General features: G+C 43.9%; 1 protein-coding gene across 7 annotated transcripts in view; it reads right to left on the bottom strand.

The window, feature by feature from the left end:
• Positions 1-22,637, bottom strand: part of COBL (cordon-bleu WH2 repeat protein) — a 255,404-nt gene that overhangs the window by 170,077 nt on the left and 62,690 nt on the right. For 6 of the 7 annotated variants that reach the window (XM_090049648.1, XM_090049650.1, XM_090049646.1 and 3 more), the window contains exon 2: positions 15,799-16,005. In XM_090049648.1, the coding sequence (XP_089905774.1) occupies positions 15,799-16,005 (207 nt within the window). The remainder of the gene's footprint in view (positions 1-15,798; positions 16,006-22,637) is intronic. The other variant, XM_090049652.1, reaches the window with a different exon arrangement.

Here is a 22,637-nt window from a genome sequence, read left to right as displayed (position 1 = left end):
AAGCAGCATGTGCTCAGACATGGAAACCAACTATGAAGCTGATTAAATGCAGCCAACACTCAGGATGACTATAAAACATATGGCCCATATGTGGCAAATATGCTGATAGGAACCTTCAATACCAGAGCTAGCCCTGACCCCTTCCCTTTAGTGCCAAAAATGCTACATTTGATATGCTGACAGAAACCTACCACAAGAACAGACTAGTGCACCCCGTCTGAATAAGACATACGGTAGTGCCCTTGTGCTCAGTTCCCCTCAACACTGACTCTTTTCCAAGTAATAGTGAGCCACTATATTGAATATATTTTGGCTTCCACTTGATTCCCATGCATGAAGTGTATCTTTCTTTACCATTTCCAGTGATTCCTGTTTTTTCACCAGCCTTACACGTTTGGCAAAGATCACTGAATGGGACCCAAAACAGCTTATCCAGAATCCCTCTGTTGTCCCCTCTTTCAGCATGTCACATATGATAAGTGTTACCCTGGCCCCCATGAGATAGGCTGACTTGTGCCTCATCTACATATAAATGTTTGGAAGATCCCAGGACTCACGACAAGAACACCCGGTCCCACTCATCTGGTGCAGGGGACATGAGGGGTGCTAAATAGCACACATCCTTTGTGGGGAGATATCTGGAGTACCCACACCTACTGAGCAGTGCTGAGCTTGGGGTGGGGGGAGGGGTTACCACTGTAGGCCTGTAAGCTGCCTTGACTTAACTGATGCTATTTTTTGAATGGACCATTAGCTGCAAGTGAAACTAGCAGAGGCAATTTAAACAACTGTTGTAGGCAAATCAAAAAGTAGACAGCTGTAGAATATAGAGAAACAAGATAGAATAGATTAGCAAAACAAGCCCAAGGATGGCTCAGTAGGTGAAAAGTAAGTTAAAAAGAAACAGACTGAGGGTGACAGATTGATGAGAAAATAACTACTGTAAAAGTTAACTAGTATTGCTTCCTTCTGACTTGCTCAGGAAATGAGGGAAAGCAGAAATCTGATTTTACAGTCCAGACACAGAACTGTTCAAGCTCCAGTAAGCCTCCTTTATGCTATCTCCTGCAGTGACCTCTTGCCATTAACCTTCCAATGAGGATGTGTGTCCTTTAATTGTCCAAACCAGAATTTGGAGGAATTAGGGTTAATAGAACACTAACAAAGTCCATTCCCTGTACTTTCCATAGATCTGTAATGTCTACAGTCCCAAAGAACCCAGGATCTACAAGACGAAGCTTTGTTAAGGTTCAGACCAGACTGCCCAAACAACTATTTTTAGCAAGGGACAGTAATCTGGCTCAATCTTGCTGTTGTATTATTAAACAGTATGATATTTAAAACCAACTCTGCAAAGTAAAGAAGAGGGGATGCTGTGTCAGCAATACTTGGTAGGCTGGCATCCTGTTTAGGTACAGAATACATTCCTGATCACTTGTGTGTCACAGTAAATCTCAGAGCAGACATTTATAATTGAAGACAGAGTAAACAACAGAGCTGTCCACGACGTGGCTTGCCTTATCTCAACCAGAATGGCAAACAGCATTCAGTTTAAATATGCAGGACTACTACAAGATCATGCAGGGCTAAGTTCTCTTTTCTACTCTGACTTTCACTGTTCTATTCCTCTTCATTCCTATATGATCAACCCGCTGCTGAGATAACAAAATATGGATGATCCGCTATTCAGCACAGAGAACAGAATTTTGCCCTAAACAATTTCAAATACCCTGTCAGGTTCTGATCTATTGACATTAAAGACAACTGAGAGTCTACAGCTGGGAGGGTTTTGTGTATACAGTGTCATTTCAGCCTACAGAACTCTAGTAAAACTGAAATATCCCTGTACAATACTGTTTTGAGAATGGAAGAAAAACAACGCGTAGTATTATTATTATTGCTTTTTTCACACAGTCCTTCAAGGCATGGTAGACCCTTGACAGAAAAAAGAAAAGAAAAGAAAAAGAGGTTTACCCTAAAAAAACTTACAAACCAAATACGCGCTATTTATTTAGAAGGGGAGAGGACAGTGTAAACAATACATCAAAAATGTCTTTTGGCTATTTCCTCACTTGTGTCTGTTTTGCCCACTGCCTTTTACCACTCTACGTCTTCACAGTCCTTTCATTCCTCACACACTGAGGCCCCGAGTAACTGCTCCTATAACTAAATCTGCTTCCTATTTGCTATTTTTTACTTTAATCCTTGTTATTTTTAATTCATTCAGTTTAGTTTCTTGCATTTTTTTAAACCTCTTCTGTATTCAGCAGCTAGTACCCATTTTAATTTTTAAACATTTGTTACTAGAAACCCTTCCATGTTTTATAAGCCTGAACTAGTACCTCACCAATCACAAAAATACCCCATTTATTCTCTTTAGAAGTGGTTCTCATTCTGTTTTATCCATGTAAGTGGCACCAATTTATATTATGTATAGATCCTGCATTAAGAACTGTGTGAGTAGACCCCTAGGCTGTTTAGAACTCCACTGAAATCAAGGAACCTGCAACAAAAAGGTTTTGCCTTGTGTAGTTCTCAATATAAGTGTAGACCTTTAGCTGGCAAATTTTTTTGGCCAGGAACTTTTATGAAAATTCTTTGGGTCTGTTATGCGTCATGTGCATAATGCCTGCCTTACTCTGGGAAGTGTAAGTACAACATTTACTCAAATCTAAAACGACCCCCACATAACCTGGGGGGTGGGGGAGTAGAGGAGGGAAGAAACGCTCATCTTAGATTCAAGGACAGGCCACTGCTACTGCTTGGCATGGCCAAGTACTCCATGCACACAGCAGAGACAGAGCCAAAGTAGCTGCAAAGGTAAGTGGTGGGGAGAAGGAAAGGACACTAGAGACAGACAAGCGGGAGGAGGGGAAGGCACTGGGTCAAACAGGCAATGCAGGGGCAAGCATGGGGGTACATGTGGAGCAAGGGCACAAGGGGCATAGAGCAGGTTGCCTGCTCTCCAGTCACTGCTTTCCCTGCCACTACTTTCCCTGTGGCAGTGGTGGGGGGAATGAATTTAAGAGGACCCTCCAATAACTAGAAAATACATAGAAAATTAAAACAAACTTACACTTTTTCATGTCTAGAATCTAATAATTGGGGGGTCATCTTAAATTTGGTGTTGTCTTGGGTTTGGGTAAATATGGTAATAATAATTTTGGCCGTTGTCTCATCTCTCTGCTTAGAGTAACAAAATTACATATTCTTTCCTTTTCTCTCTTACAGCTGTCTCATCTGTAGGTGGATTTTGGTTTCTATAGTCAGTTTGTTCAATGAACGTTTCCCTTAAATAAAATTCCAGCCTACTTCCTACCACACATGCCAATATTACAAGTGATCTCTAGTATGATGAATCCACAAGCTGCAGCTAACAAAATGCAAAATAACTGGAGAATCTCCAGTAGTGACAAACACAGAGCTAGCACATAAGCTAAATGCTGTCACTGGGATAAAATCTGCCTTTAGTGTATACAGTAGATTTCCTGAGAAGAATAAGAAATATGTCAACACTGGGAAGAGCAGAGAACAAACTGGGGCCAAGCCAAAAAAAAAAAAGCAACTCTGTACCATACTGTTAATTCAAGATGCCAGGAAACATGCAACACTCAGAAATTTCTCTGCAGAGGACAGAAATGGATTTATCCCCAGGTATTATGATCCCCTCATAAAATGGCCAATTTTTGCCGTGAGCTACCTTCTATTATTAGGACTACCTGGGAATTTTGCCTATATGATGGTAGTCCAACAATATCTAACTTCCTTTTGGGACACAGTGATTTCCACAAATGTTTCATACAAGGTTCTGGCCAGACAGAAAGACAACCATTCAGTACCCAGCAGGAATATTTGATTACTTATGCAAAGTAAAACAATTCTAACTTGAAAGAGTGAAAGTGACTCAGACCAGAATAGACAATATCCTCGAATACATGATATTTACCAGCCGCCTGGGAAATAGAAATACGAGTTCCCAGTGTAAATTGGGAAGAGCAAGGATTTGAACCTGCATCTCTCACTTTCAAGACAGCTATCTTAATTACAGGGCTGCTTTGTGGTGTCTCTCTTAAAAATTCACAATTTTGCCTCAGTGTGCAAAAAGGAATCATGTTTCTTGCCAACCTTTATTTCTTATTTTTGTTTAGGTAATAAATAAATAAAGTTCTTGTACTATACTCTTTGATTGCTACACATGAACACTCTCTTTGCAGGAAACTAAACTAGATGCAATTTAAATTACAAATAACCTTGGTCAAAAAAGATGTAGTAAGAAGCAGGGATTTAAAAATAGGATATGTGAAAAGGCAGAAAACTAAATGCATTTACAAAAAGAAATAAGGTGTTTGTCTCCAGTAAGAAAATGGCTTTGCATTAATCTACCTTTTATGAAAATTTGAAGTGCAAGCACAAATTCTTGGAAGTATTTTCCATAAATTATTACAGAAAACCCTTGCTATTCGCGGGTTCAGCATTTGTGGTTTCAAATATTTGTGAATGCCAATCCTGCATTTTGAACACACTTTATACACTTACAGAAATGGGAGCTTCGCACTTGCTGCCACTGTGCTCCTGCTGTCACCACTGGAGCCGTGCCTCCACCCCCAGCTGCCAGGGGTGCTGCATTCATGAACACAGTGACTTATTCGCCATCTGCGGGGGATACGAGAACATATGCCCCATGAATGGCGAGGGTTGCCTATAATTGATAAGAGGATACAAAGTTCTCACTTCTCAGAACTGTGTAATAAATCGACTAGAGAATTTCTACCCAAACCTTTCACAGCCCTAGAAGTAACATGTTGCAAAAGTTCAAAGAAGGTATAACTGAATTTTATATTGAATGAACCAAGGCAAGAATAATTACTGATGGGTTTATTCTCAGCAATTATGCAGGAAAATACACTAGGCATGCTAGGAAAGCTGATGCATACTGTCTTTGGTGTTGGCAGCCCCTTAATAAGAGGATAACAGTTTTCCAGTAAATAGCGAAGTAAACAGTGAATCCAGAGATGAATAAGGAGAACATTCTAAGATCCACACGTTTAACTGCAGACACGTCAAATATTTCTCGCTTGTTTATCTACCTCCAGAGAAAGGTGAGTTTGCTCAAAAAGATCAGTATCTTGTCACACAATACCATGACACTATTAGGGATGATTCAGTGCTCAAGTCTCCCAGGTATTGATGTTAATATCGCATTTCTTCATATTGACCTGCAAGGTATCTTTGAACCTCTTATTTTGTGTAACTCTAGAGTAGTAACCATTGGTGAGTTAGGAGTATAGGACATATTTTGGTAGCTGGTTGTCAGGCATCCTTATAACATGTCCTGTCTAAAGAAGCTGGTGTTGTATAAACATGGTTTCAATGCTGGTGGTGTTTGCTGGAGCAAGAATGCTGCCATTCATTCTTCTGTCCTTCCAATTAATATGGAAGATTTTCTGAAGACATTGCCGATGGTAACATTCCAAAGCCTTCAGGTGTTTCTGATACATTGTCCAAATTTTACACCCATACAGCCAGGTAGGGATGACAGCAGCCTGTTAGACAAGAATTTGGGTTTGAGTCCTGATGTCATGATTATCAAAACGTGATTTTGGAGATGTCCAAAGGCAGCATTGGGATTGAATACCATTGTCTAGGTTAACATGTTGGAAAAGGTGGCTACCCAGGTAGGGGAAATGCTCAACAATCTACAAGGCATGCCCACTAACTGTAACAAGTGGAGCAGCTGGTTGATTTGGAGTGTACTGGTAAAGGATCTTGTATTTTGTAAGGCTGACAAGAAGTCCAATAATTTCATACACTTTACCGAAGCAGTCAAGAGTGACCAGGAGCTCTTCAACTGAGTGTGCACACATGACAATCACCAGCATACTGAAGATAAGCAAAAGAAGTGTTGGTTATCTTGGATCTGGAATCTATCCAGTTGATGCTAAAGAGATTCCTGTCCATGCCATGTCCAGTAGGGCTGTTTGAAGCTTTGGCAGCTGATTCGATTTGGAAGATATTTGGCTTGATTTGGGGCCCAAATCGCCAAATCTGAATCGAACAGGGAGATCAAGTAAAAGCTCCAAATCGATTTGAAGCATCTGAATCGATTCAGAAAAGCTTTGGAAAAAGATTCAGCCAATTCAGAGATTTGGCCATATACCAAACAGGTAACTGGGACAAGCTGCCCAGCTGGGGCAGGGGGCCATGTTACTTGGGGAAGGGGCAGGGGGGTGCAGAATGAGGCAGTGCTGGGAGCAGAGGCTCTGCCCTGCTGCTGCTTGCCCAGCCAGGGCAGGTGGGCAGGGCAGGATGCAGGTCTGGCTTTCTCTGGGCAGAAAGGGGCAAGTGGCAGCAGGGCATAGCCCCCACACCCAGCACTGCCACGCCTGCATCCCATGCCTCCGCACCCCAGCTGGCAAGCAGCAGCAGGGCAGAGCCCCCGTTCCCAGTGCTGATGCTGGTGTGGCAGTGGGGGATATGCCCTGCGAGCCACACCTGCATCATAGCCCTCTGCACCAGCTGGGCAAATGGTAGGGCAAAACCCCTGTGGCTCCCCCTGCTGGGGTAGAGGCAGGCACAATTGGAGCTCTGGGAGAAGCCCCTATGACTGCCCTGCCCAGCCTCCCAGCACTTTAAAAAAAAAAAAAGAAAAAGCCCCACACTCACTGGCTCTGGCAGTGGGGATCAGGGCCTGAGGGCTTGTAGCAGAACTCCCTCCACACAGCGCAGGGCAGTGGGGGGCAGCAAGCATGGCCCCCCCACTTGGCACCTGCATGGCAGTTACCCCATGGCCCGGGTGCAGCGTGGCTCAGCAGGGCACCGCACACTGCCTAGGAGCTGAGGCCACTGAGGCTCAGTGCTGCTGGGCTCTGGCTGACATGTGGAGTTTCCCCAGCTCCCAGGCAAATTAAACTGGGGGTTGGGGAATTGAACCAGTGGCTGGGAAGTCAGACAAGGAGCTGAGGAATCAAACTGGGAGAAAATAGAACTGGGGCGTGGGGAATTGTACCGGTTCAATTCCCCAGCTCCTGGTTCAATTCACCTAGGAGCTAGGGTGGCTACATGTGTCAGCTGGAGCCTGGCAGCACTCAGCCCCAGCTCCCAGGCAGTGTGCAGCATTGTACCAAGCCATGCTGCACCTGTGCCAAGGGGCAGCTGCCAAGTGGATGCCAGGCAGGGGGCGATCCTCACTGCCCTGCACTGTGGCCCTGATCACTGCTTCTACAGCCAGTATGTGTGGCCTTTTTTTTTATTTTTTATTTTTTTGAAGTGCTGGGAGGCTGGGGCTGGGTAGGAGATGGTGCCAGGCAGGACAGCTATGGGGGCTTCTCCCATATGTCTCCCAAACCGTTCCAAATCACTGAATCTCTCCGAATCAGTGCCTAATCTTCTGAAGCTGATTCGGCCAAATCAATTCAGGACAGTGATCCAAGTCTCCTAATCGAATCACTGTCCTCCAAATTGGCCGAATCTGAATCGTTTACTTCCCTATCTGCACAAGCCTAATGTCCAGCCCAGAAATACTGGGTACTGACTCCAGATGAAGGTTTATCAACAGTGAGATATGGAATAGCTACAATATAGACATAAAAGAGTATTTGTGCAATCTGGCTCGACTCCAGTTCTAATAGTGAAGGGGTCCTTTTTCCAGCCATTGTTTAGAATGGTTGCTGTCGTGTTATTGTGAAGAAGTCTGATGATAGTCACTGATTTTAGCAGGTATCCAAATCTCATCAGGATCTTCAATCAATGTTGATTAAATCATAGGTCCTAGGGCAATGAAGACCATGTAAAGATCTTGGTGTTGCTTGTAGCACTTCTGCTGCTGTCTAGCAACAATGATTACATCTATTGCACCTGTAAGTGGTTTGAAACCACACTAGGACTCAGGTACAATCTCCTCCATGAGGAAAGTGAGTTTATTGAAGAGAATGTGGATGAGGACTTCCTGACTCTAAACAGGAGTGCAATACCACAGTATTTTCTGCAAACCAATATATCTCCTATCTCCTCTCTTGAATATGGTAATAAGTGTGGCATCTCTCAAGTCAATGAGAACCTGTTCATGTGTTCAGATTTTCATAATAATGACATGTAGTGGATGTGAGAGCTTTTTTTCTACCTTGGTTATACATTTCAGTTGGTATTCTATCAGGACCACATGCATTGTTGCTCATCTGTTTAATGGCTTTCAAGGTCTCTTGATAAATTAATGGATCTGAAAAGTAGTCCTTAATGGGGTGTTGTGGAATTGCTTTGTTATTATTGTTTTCAATATCAGAATCCCAGTTGAAGAGCTCCTGAAAGTAAGCCTTCCACTGTGTGTTGATGATGGAGCTGTCTTTAAAGAGTGTTGTTCCATCCTTGAACCTCAGAAGGATGGCCCTTGTGTGCCTACCCCGTAGATACCTTTGCTTGCACTGAAGAAACTACACATCATGGCTGTCAGCAAACATTTGAATCTCTTTTGTTTAATCCTCTACCACTTGTAATTTTGCTTTTGAATTTTCCTTTGGGTCTTGGTTTTAATGCGATCAGCACTTTGCTTCTGTTTGGAATTGATGTCATTCTTCCAAGCTTTAAAGGCTTTCCTCTTTCTGTCATTAAGAACTTGAATTTCCCTATCATACTCATCAAACTTGTCCTGATTTTTCTTTGCGGAGAAGCCTAAAGATTCTTTATGCGCCTAATGGATGCCTTTCTTAAGTCTCTCCCAGTGATCAATGTTTGTCATGATCATCAGGGATATTGGAGAATTTCTGAGTGAGGCACTGCTGGAAATGATCACTTTTAGCAGGGTCTTCCAAGCACGTAATATTGAAGCTCTTCCTTGGTTGCTTGTTTACATCATTTTGGAATGATGCAAATGGACATGATAGAATGCATCAAAAAATGATTCATTCAGTAGTGTAGGCTGTAGCCATGTTGGTCTAAGGACATAGGCAGACAAGGTTCTTTGGGCGAATCTGATATCTTTTATTAGACTAACTTAAATAGTTGAAAAACAATATTTTTGAACCCAAAAGCTTGCTTAAAAATTGTTTTCCAACTATTTAAGCTGGTTTAATAAAAGATATCAGATTCAACCAAAAAATCTGCCTAGATCCATTCAGTAGTCATTCTGAGCTGGTCATACCTTTGGTAATACAGAGGTTGTGATGGTCCTAGGCAAGCACGATGATGTTGACAATCAGGTACAAGTGTTTTGAGTGGAGATGCATCCATGATGTCTTCCACTTGTCGCTTTGATGGAATAGGGAGTTTGTGATGATGAAATCATGTTCTGAACACATGCTTAGGAAACAAATTCCATTTGAGTTTACTTTTCCCATCCCTTTCTTTCCAAGTGTCCCCTTCCATAGCTGACAGTCCAGTCCACTCTATCATTGAAATCGCCAAGAATTTCCTTATATTCTTTGGGGACAGATGACAAGACTTGATTGAGTTTAGAATTCTTCTTTTGTTTCACCATCTGCTTGAAGGATTGGGGCATATACACCAATCACTGTTACATGTTGTCTGCTGGTCATTTGAAGACAAAGGGTCATGAAATGCTCACTGATGCCAGCTGGACATTGTGGCATCCAAGTAACAATCTTGGTCTGGAGGCAAAAACCAACACTGTAGATGTGTCTATTTTTTTAAGCTTTTCCTTTCCAAGAAAAAGGTGTAGTCACCACCGCGCTCTGTGAGCTGCCCTTCTTCTGTATGGCTGGTCTCCCAAGTGAAGCAATGTCAATATCAAAAAATTGTGCAAGCTCTTTGGCCACAAGTGCTTAGGTCAGTCACTGTTAGCATTGTCCATCGGGGTGCAGACATTCTAGTTTGCCAACTTCACTACCTGATTTTGACCATAGGAATAGCAATCTCACTAGATGCATTTTTCCAGTCAGGTGAAATGAGATAGACTATGTTTGGGTACCTTTCCTAGCTGCTTGTATACCAGCAATCTCTTAATTTATCAGCACACATCAACAGGCAGAGGAGTGTCAGATCTTTGTTATATACCCTAAGTCCATGCCCCTATCCTAGTGATGCTCTATTGTCCCAGCTTGAAGGGTTCTGGTTGGATACAACAGATTTGAGTCTCCACTTCCTAGCACTTTCATCAGTCATTTACTCCTGTGCAGGGTGAGTGACATATTCTACCAAGTTAGTGTGGGAACATTTTAGTGGTCACACGGAGCATGACAGTAAGCAGTCAGCATCTGATTAACTGAGCTTCAGCCCATGAAAGCTTGTGCTCGTACGCTCTCTCTCTTAGTTAACCTATAAGGCCACATCCACACGAGCACACATGTGCCTACTGCGGCATCTCAAAGCAACTTGAGATGCCGCAGGAGGCACACCATAAACAAACAAATGTTCCCTGCACTGCAAACATGCAGCACAGACTCTAAGTTTGATACCTGGAAATCCTGGTATCAAAAGAAAACAAGGCAGAAGAAAGTGGTGCAAGGCATGTAATTTTTAAACAAGGAACACCTGGTTACCTGCTGGTGAGGTAAGTGGCGGGGCCTGGGCAGAGGAGTCTGCCCAAGGGCAGTAATGCAGGCCCAGCTGGAGGGTAGGTGAGGTGGCTGACCTCTTGGCCGTTTGGGACCAGGAAGACATGCTTTGACAGGTCAAGGCAGGCCACCACAACAAGCACATATTCCAGGCGATAGCTGCCCAGATGGCAGAGCAGGGCCACCAGAAGATATGACAGTAGGGCTGCCCGAAGGCCATCTGTGCAGCCAGGGCCCATTGGTAGTTGGCCCAAAGGTGCAGGCAGCTCTGCTGCAGTGTCTGTACCAGAGCCCAGGTGGCCATGTGGTTGCCATCTGGGTCTGGCAGGCACGAACCACAGGGCCGCAGGCCCAAGGGTACAGGTGCTGATGCGGGTAGCAGCAGGCCACAGCCAGGCAGCAGCCCCCACTGTCGAACTGCTGAAGTAGTTAGAGCCACTTTAGGTAACTGTTGCTTCAGCAGTCCAGCTGGCACAAGCAGCTAATGTCCCCAGATACCAACTGGCAGGGCCTTAGCAGCTGCTGAGGGCAAGTAGCCCTGAGCTGCTCACCAGTTGAGGTTTTTATATTTCTGGGGCCAGCACAGGAGCTGGCCCCAGCTTCTAGCTCCCCCTGGCTTAAGATCCAGGAAGAGCTGTTACAGTAGCTTGTCATATTTTATGCTTTAAAGTTGCACCTGTTTATAGAGTGGTGAATTATAGTATTGTTTAAAGGTTTTCTTTTATATTCAGCCTAAAGTTCTGTATAGCCTCATTGTTATCTGAACTTTTAATTTTGCTGGTGTTAGCAATATCAGCTGGCCTTGCCTCTTGCAAGCAGCTTATAGCCTTGAGTTGCTCGCATGATGTTTCTTTCCTTTTCTATCACTGTGAGCAGTTTTTCTAACAAAACATAGTAATAGTTTTGTTACTAGCTCAAATTAATTAAACTGGGCACTAACCCACTGAACCATAGGGATAAAATGATGTTAATGAATAAAGGAGACCAATGGACAATGCTCAAAGTAAGACACCGGAAAAAGGCCAAATTAAGAGTTATGCTCGTGATGGGTCTGTTGAACAAAGGAATATGCTAACAAGATAAAATATGGACAATATGCTGACTGCAGAGAGACCAATCCAAAAGTAAGGAGTCATCAAAGGAGTCAAGTTAAAGAAAAGCACGAAAGTGGGAAACAAGAAAGTTAAGTGTGTCATTGTCATCATCACTGACATCCTGAATCCAGCTTTAACAGCTGTCTGGACTGTCCCAGCCAGACAGCACGATTTGTTTCAGGAACTGAGTGGCTGTCTTTTCTGTGAAGCAAAGTAACATCTGGGATTGGGTGTACTAAGTGCTTTTTCTCTCTCTGAGTATAGAAACTGCTAATATAATACTTGTATTACTACAGTTAGACTTTGATTTTAGGACACTGAGGTGTCTGTGTTCATATTTCATGTTCCATTTAAGGGTTACTTGTGATTTAACAATCCCTAAGCATTACCTGCTGGACAGAGGTACTAACAGCTGGGCAGGTTCAGTTTGCCCCAAGTGGCACAATTTGCCCCACAGTGAAGTGCATATTCAGGCACACGTGCTGAGGCACAAATTTCCAGCACAAATTTGTGCCGCTGCTACTTGAGCTGCTGCAAGCACACATGCCTGCATGTGTGGACTCACCCTAAAGTTGTATATCTACCCTGATTTTGAGTAGTAATCAAGCCCACCAACATCCTACTAACTTTTGGGATGTTATTCCTTATTTACACTAGTGCAACTGAAAAGAGACTCCGCCACAGTCCATCCTCTAAATCATGAAGATGGATCCAGCTTTAAGCGCTAACAGTGTACAGGTACATTCATGGGACAGTCACAGAAAAGACAGACAGGGCCAAGGTGCGGGGAAAAACATTGAAAAATGGAGAAGAACAGGGAAAGGAGAGATGCAAACAGAACATGATGGAGGGATGAAGGATGAGAGTGAGAGTGAGAGAGAGAGAGACATAAAGAGGAGGATCAGTAGGTTGCTTCCCTTCATCCCCATCTCAAGAAGCAGATCCCATTCCCTAAAAGGAGAATTCTTTCCATGAGCTTTCGTGATCTTTACACACAGGCAGCCTGACAGAGTGACAACCCTGTATCTCCTACTAGACATTCTGGATTACTGCTGGGGCACAATAGGAAAGAAATCTTAGCAAGGGCTGGGGTCAGTAGCCTCTGGCCTCTCTTACAATTTTGCTTTTATTTTAGCCTGTGGCAAAGTGCAGACTGTTCTCTTTTTCATTGACTCAGCTGACCTAGAGAAAATGCTTGGAACAGGAGTAAACAATACGGTGGATTTTCTCTAGATAAATCCTCTTAAAGGTTAAAACACTGGAACACCAATTCTGTCCTTACTTTCACTGACTCAAAGCATTTGCTTCAAGCAACAGGACAGAGGCTAGATTTGCAATAACTCTTATAAATTCTTCCATTTATTTTCTCTCTCAATATCTTAATTTCCTTCTTCTTTCTCACCTGCCAGCAGTTTGTGCTAAACTGATGAAAGCTTAAGAATGAAAGAATCACACATTTAGTGTCTGGACATATTGCAGCTGTCATACAAGAGTACAAGCACTGATTAGTCATTTAAAAGAAGTATTCCATGAATACTTTGGCATGAGAAGTCTGGTTTTTCAGCAGGAAAGTATGTTTTATACTAGAGTTCATGGAGATAAATTGTTCTAAAAAAACAACCTCTTTGTTCATACTATTAGAACAGTGCTAATTAAGAGTGAAGTTCTGTTCTTAAATCTACAGCATGGATTTCTAAAATGTGGAACAACTTGGGTATTTGAAGAACTGCTGGTATCTTTGGCATTAAAGGAACACGATCAACTTAAATTACTTTGATAAACCAATTTCTGAAAAAGATAATCCACTTTTTGATACAATATTCTTTAAATAATATGATCTGACTTTTTTTCTTTTTAAAAATAACATTCAAAGCATTTCTTATACGAGTTGTCCTGGTCTCTTGTTAATATTTATAAGGATCTATTCAGCAACACAAATCCTGACTGGGCATAAATGCTGTCAGATGTGCAAACAGAAGAAACTGTTAAAAAAAGAGATTTTTTTTCCAACTCTTTGTTCAGTTATAATTATCTAAGGTTACTTGCAATTATAGTAGGACCAGTGTTTTCAAAAAGACAGAGCCCCTTTACTGTTCGTCTGCTGTCTTTCATGATGCTGATTTCAACAGCTGCATCTTTTTAACTTTGCCGCTGGCAGATTTTGAAAAATGGGTAAGGGTTTTCTTATTCCCCACCCCCCAGAATATAAGACTTTTCAGAATACACACAAACATATTCTGCTTGCTGAAACACAGGTTATTTCCAAGTGATTTTCATTCAGTCACTAAAATTACTCTGGTTTTATGTCAGTGTGATGAAGAGCAGGGTTTACCTCCTTCTTGCACTATGTGCTCTTGCCAAGACATTCCTGAGCATTCTCTGCATGTTCCTGCATGCATACTCCAAACCTGGAAATGTGCCAGTGAGCTTGCTCTGGATCATTCCCAGCAACTCTTTTCCAGCATGCCAGAGACCAAAGTTTTGAAAGCAGCTGCTGGGGAGAAGCCCAAAGCAGCCACACCAGTGTATTTCTGGGTTTGGAGTGTGCCTGTGGGAGCAGGTAGGAAGACATACGCAGAAGTTTCCTGGATGGAGCATGCTATTGATTAAAGAAAACTGTCTCAAAAGTTTACGTAAAAATACAACTGATTCCCACTTAAATACCCTTCATAGAACTTCCTTCTCCATTACAGTGTGACTTTTGAAAGTCTTTGTAATTCACAGTTGGCCTGAGAAAGAAGTGCAAAATGAGAATAGCTGTTCTTGCAAGTCGTACAGCCCATGTCTCAGACTTAAGACAGTTCATATAAATGCATCAAGTATTTCTGCATGTTATGTAAATAATAACTATAACAATAACAATAATAATATCTGAACTGCAGTCAACCTCCACATCTTTACAAACGTGACCAGTGCTAACCCTGAGCCAGCTTCACCTTCTGTGTCCTGATATTTGTATCCACCCACAGGAATCCTGTACACAGACTGATGACAATGTGCTGCATGCCTCATTGAACATAATCTATTTCACACCCTTGCTGGGATAATTCACCCACTTCAGCTTCCATAAACATTTAGCCTAAAGGGAACAGTCTGGCTAGGGATAGTGTAATAGTTTTCAGTAACTCTTAAATTTCACAGGCCACTAATGCCACCAATTGGTGATTTCTGGTTTATTTCTGATATTGGCACATGGGCATAGGACCCATCCATGAAAAGCAAACTAAAGTTTGCTTAAAGCAGGCTCAGGTATAAATATAAACAAAACAGACTCAGCCTTGTTTTTTCCCCCCTCTTACATTTTCTTTCGTAGTACAAATTTTTGTTTTTGGAAGAAAAGGGATTCCTTCATTACAAAGTTAATACTAGCTCTCTTTGTTTGAGATGCTATATGATAATCATAATTTATGGCACAGTGATCAGATGTTGTCTATATTGGCTGATGAGATATCTAAACTCTTTGGTTTTGATGAACAGCAATTTTCATTTCCGAAATCCATTCTGTTTCCTAGTCCTGTTCTTTTGTTCTGTACTTGGATCCCAATATCTCCTATAATCTCTTTTCTCTATGCTGTCCTACACCTGTGACACCACAGCAGTGATAAGATTTACCTTCCTTTGATCCTGCAGCTCCTTGAATCTGCTGTGGTTTTTGGCTTGATTCTATTAAGTTAGGGATTGTCACCTGGGGGTACTTGGGAAGGCCCTAAGGAGCAAGCACTAGTGGGCGGTGATGGAGTGCTGCCACCCACCACCCTGCACCGCTGCCTCCTAGGAGTCAGCTGGATGCCAGGGAAGCAGGGGGAGGGGGAGGGGGAGATCACATGCAGCAGCCTCTGCTGCCATCCACGACACCACGCTCCTGCTGCTCTGCGTCCAGCTGCATACCACCCCCTGCGTCCAGCCTCCAGGGGCACACTTATTAAAAAGAATGGAAAACCCTCACAGTGTTAGACTTGGCACTTGAGCTGGACACGATACTCAGGGCCAGTCAGAGCATGTACCACATCTGCACTGAACTGTCCTTATGTTATGGATACAGGGTCGGTCTGGATCAGGTCGATATATCATCCCTGCGTGCCAGAGCCGGTGCACAGGTCAAGTCCAGCATGGGCGCCACATGCAGAGTGCAACCTAGACTGATGGTGAAGGTAGGAAAAGGAGAGGTGCCAAAATGAAAGGGTACAGTGATGCTTTACCTTCCCTGCACAGTATTCCTCTGTTCCTCTCCAGTTGGCAAAATGACTGTGACATCCACCATCCTATTTATTATATTTTCCTTCATGTTTACCAGGTTCTGATCAGGGATGACTTCCACATCTGTGGGAGGCTTTTGTTCACTGTGGATTTTACTTGCAGTGGCAGGCTGGCCTGGTGGAGGGGGAGCTCGAGACTTCATTCTCTTCCTTAAGAAATAAAAACAAGTAATACATTAATGGGCATCTTTACACATGCTGCGGGAGTGAGGGTGAGGGTGGGGAACTTTAATAATTAAGCAACCGCAGCATCTCGTGTATTTCATATAATCACAGGAAATTAGTGTTGGAAGGGGTCTCAGGAGGTCATCTAGTCCAACTACCTGCTCAAATCAGGGCCTTCCCAACTAGATCAGCCAGGACTTTGTCGACCTGGGCTTTAAAAACCTGCAAGAATAGAGATTCCACCACCTCTCTAGGTAGTCTGCTCCACTGCTTCACCACCCTCTCAGTGAGAAAGTTTTTCCTAATATCCAACCTCCCTTGCTGCAGCTTGAGACCCTTGCTCCTTGTTCTATCATCTGACACCACTGAGAGCAGTCTAGCTCCATCCTCTTTGAAACCACCCTTCAGGTAGTTACAGGTTGTTATCAGAAGTCATGTGCCTCAGACACTTAACCATTTTCATTGCCCTTCGCTGGACTCTCTCCAATTTCTCATATCCTTTCTACTATCTGCCTATCTGAGTACTGCCTATCTACTACACCCCCAAGCTTAATGTCATCCACGAACTTCATTAGGGTGCAATCCATCCCATCTTCCAAATCGCTGATGAAGATATTGAAAAAAATTGGCCACAAGCCTAAGCCCTGGGGCATTCTACTTGATACTGACTGCCAACTAGACAGTGAGCCCTTGATTACTACTGCTGAGTCCGATGATCCAGTCAGCTTTCTATCCACTCAATTCTGACCAACTCAGCAGTCCACATTGTGCTCTCTTTATCAACCATATTCTCCTCAGTTAATCACCTGGACCCAGGCCCACCTACAGAATTTTGTGTGGGAACTTCTGACCAGAAGGAATTTGCAGTAACTCAGAAGATCTTAAAAAGACAGGTGTGTTTTTTTGATTCATAGAAAGTTAATAAGCAGGGAGAAACAGGGCTAGTTACCACCATATGAAACCACATTTTTATATTTTTTCTTAAATCTGTGCCTTTCCCTGCCACTTTAGTCAAGCTTTACTCAACCCAAGTACCTCTGAATAATTAAGCCTCACTAAATAATCCAGCCTCTCCAACAGTTTTCCTCTTATCTCAGAGGCTTTTATCTGTTCCAAAGACCTCTGTTGAACATTTCCAGGCTTGTCTAAGTATACTTTATCCATATGAGAGAGAGAGAGAGAGAGAGTGTGTGTGTGTGTGCACGCGCGCGCATTCATGTGCACGCACTTCTTCAGAACGCAAATCCCATGAACAGAATCATCATGTCATCCATATAACCAACAGACAATAAAGCTATCTACCATTATTAACCTGGTTCTTCTAACCCCAAAGCTAACTAGACTTGATTCTAATGGCTATCAAGAAACCTAGTCCATCAAGCCCAAAGATTATGCATATTCATGATATGCATAAAAATACTGCAGATTATTTCCATGTTTGTCAAAGCTTCAAGTGGAAGCTTAATTAAAACAACTCTGAGCGTTTTGGAAAATCCAAATTTTCAAAATCAAAATGCAACAAGGATGTCTTGTATAGTTTTATAGTTTCTAGGGTCGGAAGGGACCTGAGCAGATCACTGAGTCCGAACCCCTGCCATGGCAGGAAAGAGTACTGGGGTCAAACAACCCCAGCAAGATGTACATCTAGCATCCTCTTAAAGACCCCCAGGGCAGGAGCCAGCACCACTTCTCTTGGAAGTTGGTTCCAGATCCTAGCCGCCCTGACGGTGAAGTAGTGCCTCCTAATATCTAGCCTAAATCTACCCTCTTCCAGTTTGTGAAGGTTATTCCTGGTCACTCCTGGCAGTGCTCGGGGAAACAGGGACTCCCCCAATGCCTGCTGGTCCCCTCTGACTAGTTTGTAAATGGCCACTAGATCCCCCCTCAGTCTTCTCTTATGGTGGCTGAACAGATTCAGGTCCCTTAGCCTCTCCTGGTAGTGCCTGCCCTGCTGCCCCCTGATCATGCGCGTGGCCCTCCTCTGGACCCTCTCCAAGTTGTTCACATCCCTCCTGAAGTGCGGCGCCCAGAACTGGACGCAGTACTCCAGCTGCCGCCTGACCAGTGCCACGTAGCGGGGGAGGATCACCCCTTGCACCTGCTTGAGATGCATCTGTGGATGCATGACAAGGTGCAGTTGGCCTTCCTGACTGCATCCCCACACTGCCAGCCCATGTTCATCTTGGCATCAATGATGACTCCAAGATCCTTTTCTGCCTGTGTACTGACAAGAAGGGGGTTCCCCAGCAGGTACTGTAGCTGTAGGTATGGTGCTGGTTCTTCCTCCCCAGGTGCATCACCTTGCACTTGTCAGTGTTAAATCCCATCCTAGTCTCATCTGCCCACCCCTGTAACCTGTCTAGGTCCAATTGTAGCCTATTCCTCCTGTCTAGCGTGCCCACATCCCCCCACATCTTAGTGTCATAAGCGAATTTGAACAAGGTGCTTTTTACCCTCTCGTCCAAGTCAATGATGAAGATGTTGAATAGTGCGGGCCTGACGACCGAGCCCTGCAGAACCTCACTGCCCACGTCCTTCCAGCTTGAAAATGACCCGTCCACTACCACTCTCTGGGTGCAGCCCTCCAGCCAGTCGGTGACCCATTTGACTGTATGGGTGTCGACACCACAGTCCCCCAATTTCTTAATGAGAACGGGGTGAGAGACAGTGTCAAAGGCCTTCTGAAAGTCCAGGAAGACTATGTCTACTGCTACCCCTGCATCTAAGGATTTGGTGACCTGGTCATAGAAGGCCACTAGGTTGGTCTGACAGGACCAGCTGCTAATGAACCCTGTTGGTTGCCCCCAAGCATGATCTCCCCTGCTGGCCCCTCGTGGACATGTGCCAGAATAATTCTCTCAAAAAGCTTACCCAGGATTGAGGTAAGACTAACTGGCCTATAGTTTCCCAGGTCCTCCTTCCTCCCCTTTTTGAAGATGGGAACCACACTGGCCCTCTTCCAGTCCTCTGGCACCACACCAGAGCACCGTGAGTGCTCATAAAGCTGTTCCAGGGGTCCCACAATGACCTCAGGCAATTCCCTCAGTACTCGAGGGTGGAGATCGTCCAGACCAGCTGACTTGAATACATCCAGTCCCTCCAGAAGTTCCCTAACTAGTTCCTCACTAACCCTTGGCCTAGGTGCACCTCCCCTGAGGTTTAAGGGGGGCCCAAAGCGGGGGTGGCTGTTACGGTCCCTGCTCAGGAATATGGAGGCAAAGAAATCCTTAAATAGGTTAGCTTTGTCATCTGGTGTGACGACCAAATTTCCTAGTGTGTCTTGCAGGGGCCCCACGTTACCCGGAACCTTCTTTTTTGCCCCCTATGTATTTAAAAAAGGACTTCTTGTTGTCCTTGATCTGGGAAGCTAGTCCCAGTTCCATCTCCGCCTTGGCCTTCCTGACTGCCCCCCTGCATCCCCAACCAACTGCAGTATAGTCCTCCCTGGCGATGACCCTCCCTTCAATTGGGTGCACGGCTCCCTTTTAGCTAGGAGACATTCCTGGATGCTTTTGGTGAGCCATGGTGGCTTTTGCGCCCTCCTGTTCCCTTTCATCCATGTTGGGATTACCTCCCTCTGGACTCGGAGGATCGTCTATTTAAGAAGCGACCACTCTCCTTGGACATCTGGCTCCCCTCCCCTCCGGGACCTCAATGCTTCCCCAACTTTTCTCCTTAGCTCATTGAAGTCCGCCCTCCTGAAATCTAGGGCTGCTGCCTTGCTGTAGACCTTTGCCACCTTGCGCTAGATGGTGAATTCCAGCAGGCAATAGTGCATGTATGAAAACAAATAAGGCAAGGATACCTACACATAACCTGCTAGTCTAAGTCTGGGCTGTTTAACTTGGGAACTGGGGATAGTGTATGGTGTGCGAATGGTTAGCACGCAGCCTGCAAGCTCCTGGCATAGCTACCACTGCCCCCCTCCTGCCACTGCTCCTACTGCAGCGGCTGAGTCCTTTGGGCTCCCCACTCTCCTCTGGCTTCCACTTCCTGCGCCTGAATCTGGGAGCAGGATGGTGCAGCAGGAGGGCCAGTGTGCCCCAGCTGCGTGTACAGTGAAGGGGGCACAGTACCTGAACTGTGTGCATGACAGGGGAGAAGGCCAGGCTGCTTACACCGTGCACGAGAAAGGCACATGCAAGGTTGCTGGCACTGCAGGCTAGTGGCACTTGTGGCCAAGAGGGGAGGAGAATGAGGTGCTGTGTGCGCGGTAGAAGGAGCTGGGCTGCCTGTTCTGCAAGGGTGGGAGGGAGCTGTCTGTGCAGCATTGAAGAGGGGGATAAGCTGGGGGAGGTGCTGTATGCATGGCAGCCGGGAGCCCACGGAGTCCTTCCACTGCCACATACAGCTAGTGGTCCTCACAGTCTGCAGCTTGCACATCACGTGGCCCCCAGGGCTGCAGCCCACAAAGCTGTGGCCCCCAGCTGCCTGGAGGTTGGATAGACCTGATCTAAATAATCAAAACCACTCTGTCCCACTTGTTTTTTTTAGAGACTTTAAGCTTAAAAGAGCCCACTATAATCATCTGGACTGATCTCCCACAAGACAGAAACCTTAATCATAACTTTTCTCCCTGTCACACTGTAATCCATACATCTGTCAGGGCTGTTTTCCTTCTCTACCTCTCTGTATTGTTGCAAAATTTAATAACATTAAACAAAGCTAATCATTTCTCCACAAGGCTTGGGTATTTAAAATATACCTGCAAATGGAGGTGCATTGTGTTGTATGTAGGTAGCATCATACACATTTACTTGGAACTCTGCTATGGTGACAGAAGTATTTGAGGTAAGCATCAAAGAGAAGCTATGCTAATACATGCTCCTGTTTGGGAGTATTTTAAATTCTTGTTGAACAAAACATCACCATATTTGATTACCTTCTGTAGTAAAGGGTTCACTTGAACCCTGTGAAGCCAATGGTAGTACATGTATATCAGCAGTCTCCAAATCATTCAAATATATGGCAGACAATGTCAAATTTTATAACATGAATGTCTCTCTGCTTTGATGCACTGCCCTTGCATAGACAGTGATGGGAGTAACAAATAGCTCTAGCTGTCCTGCAGTCCTTTCCCACTCCTTACTCAGAAAATTTGCCTCTTAGTTTCAACCATATTTACTATATGCAAGTAAGAAAAAAGTAATTCTAATAAAGCTCCTATTGATTCAAGAAGTTGAATTTGGGTTCCAAATACTAACAATGAAAACAAAGTCAGATACTACGAAATTCTAATAACCATGTAAGTGGTAGGTGCAGAAATGAATGTACAACACTTCACTTTTTAACAGTGAACAGTTGAAATATTGTGTCCTACCTGGCAGCACAAGGTTACAAGAGGTAAGTTCAAACTGCAAAAAGTTGGTTCATGTCCAGAGGTAGGATTTGACTGCCCCCAACTTCAACAGTTCTTGGATCTAAGTTTTCACTAATTTATATTCCAATGATTTATACATCTGCACATTACTTTGGAAAACTCTTTGAAGACTAGAGAAGCGAGTGCTGCATCCAAATCCAGTTTCTCACATTCTCAGGAATGGCAGGAGCCTATGACAAAATTCTTCAGAAATACAACTTGTAGCAACAAACTACACTATTGAAAAATGCTTATTCTGCAAACAGGCCCTGGATAAACATAACAGGGCAGTCTGCCCCTTCATGAAGGAACAGTCAACCCTGTTGAGAAAGCCTAAATGCAGGGCATTTGGATAGTACTTTAAAAAGGTCCCTGAACAGTTATCAAGGGAGGAGAAAGTAAGCTGTGAGCAGAACAGCTTGCTACATGGAAGGGCCAGAGACAAGGGCTCTCCTCCTATTGCCCAGGACAGGGCAGAAGGGTCTTTTGTTTGTTTGTGTGTTTGCTTGTTTGCTGCTTAATGACTGTGTTTTATTTGGGAGAACTGGCTGAGGAGCTCCTCAGAGAGCAAAATCCATCTCCCAAAAGCCAGCAGGCTGGGCAAGCTGCTTACTCTAAGTATATAAGGCCTCTCTAAGCTTCATTTATTTACACTTAGCCCATTTTATACCAGCGTAACTGCACTGGAATCACTGGAACACAGTAGTGAATCAGACCCTTCATTAGAAGACAGAATGACAATTATTTTGCACAGTAAAAAGAATTCTCCTGAGACAGTCAAAAATACTGAGCTCAACCCCATTCTCCTTTAGTTCTGCTAGATTGTATACTTCTCACAAGAATACCCTGGTAAAATAAGACCTGGTTCATACAGTATCATGCTAATGGACCTGTAGACTAAGAGAAGGTAACTCTCTGGACACTCCTAAAAGGTAAGTTTCTAGAAGCTGATAGAGAGGTTGCATCAACTTCTACCACCAAACAAGCATCAATCTTAGTACAAAAGAAGCACCATAATCTCCATAAAATCAACTTTTACTTTTACTTTCTTTGAAGGCAACCAAGCAGATACTTGATAAGTAACAAACATTTATTGCTGAATAACTAAATAACTGACTTTGTACTTGGGGCATATGTTTAATGATTAATATCCTAATGACCTAAGATGATTAGATTTATGTTTAAATCAGATTTTAGCATAAGGAAATGGAAAAACAGTAAAATGTTTTCAAGCTAATTTCCAAAAAGACTGGTATAT

The sequence above is a fragment of the Crocodylus siamensis genome, chromosome 5, assembly GCF_052110815.1.
Source record: "Crocodylus siamensis isolate JL-2025a chromosome 5, ASM5211081v1, whole genome shotgun sequence".
NCBI lineage: Eukaryota > Metazoa > Chordata > Crocodylia > Crocodylidae > Crocodylus > Crocodylus siamensis.
This window is presented reverse-complemented; position numbering and strand designations above follow the sequence as displayed.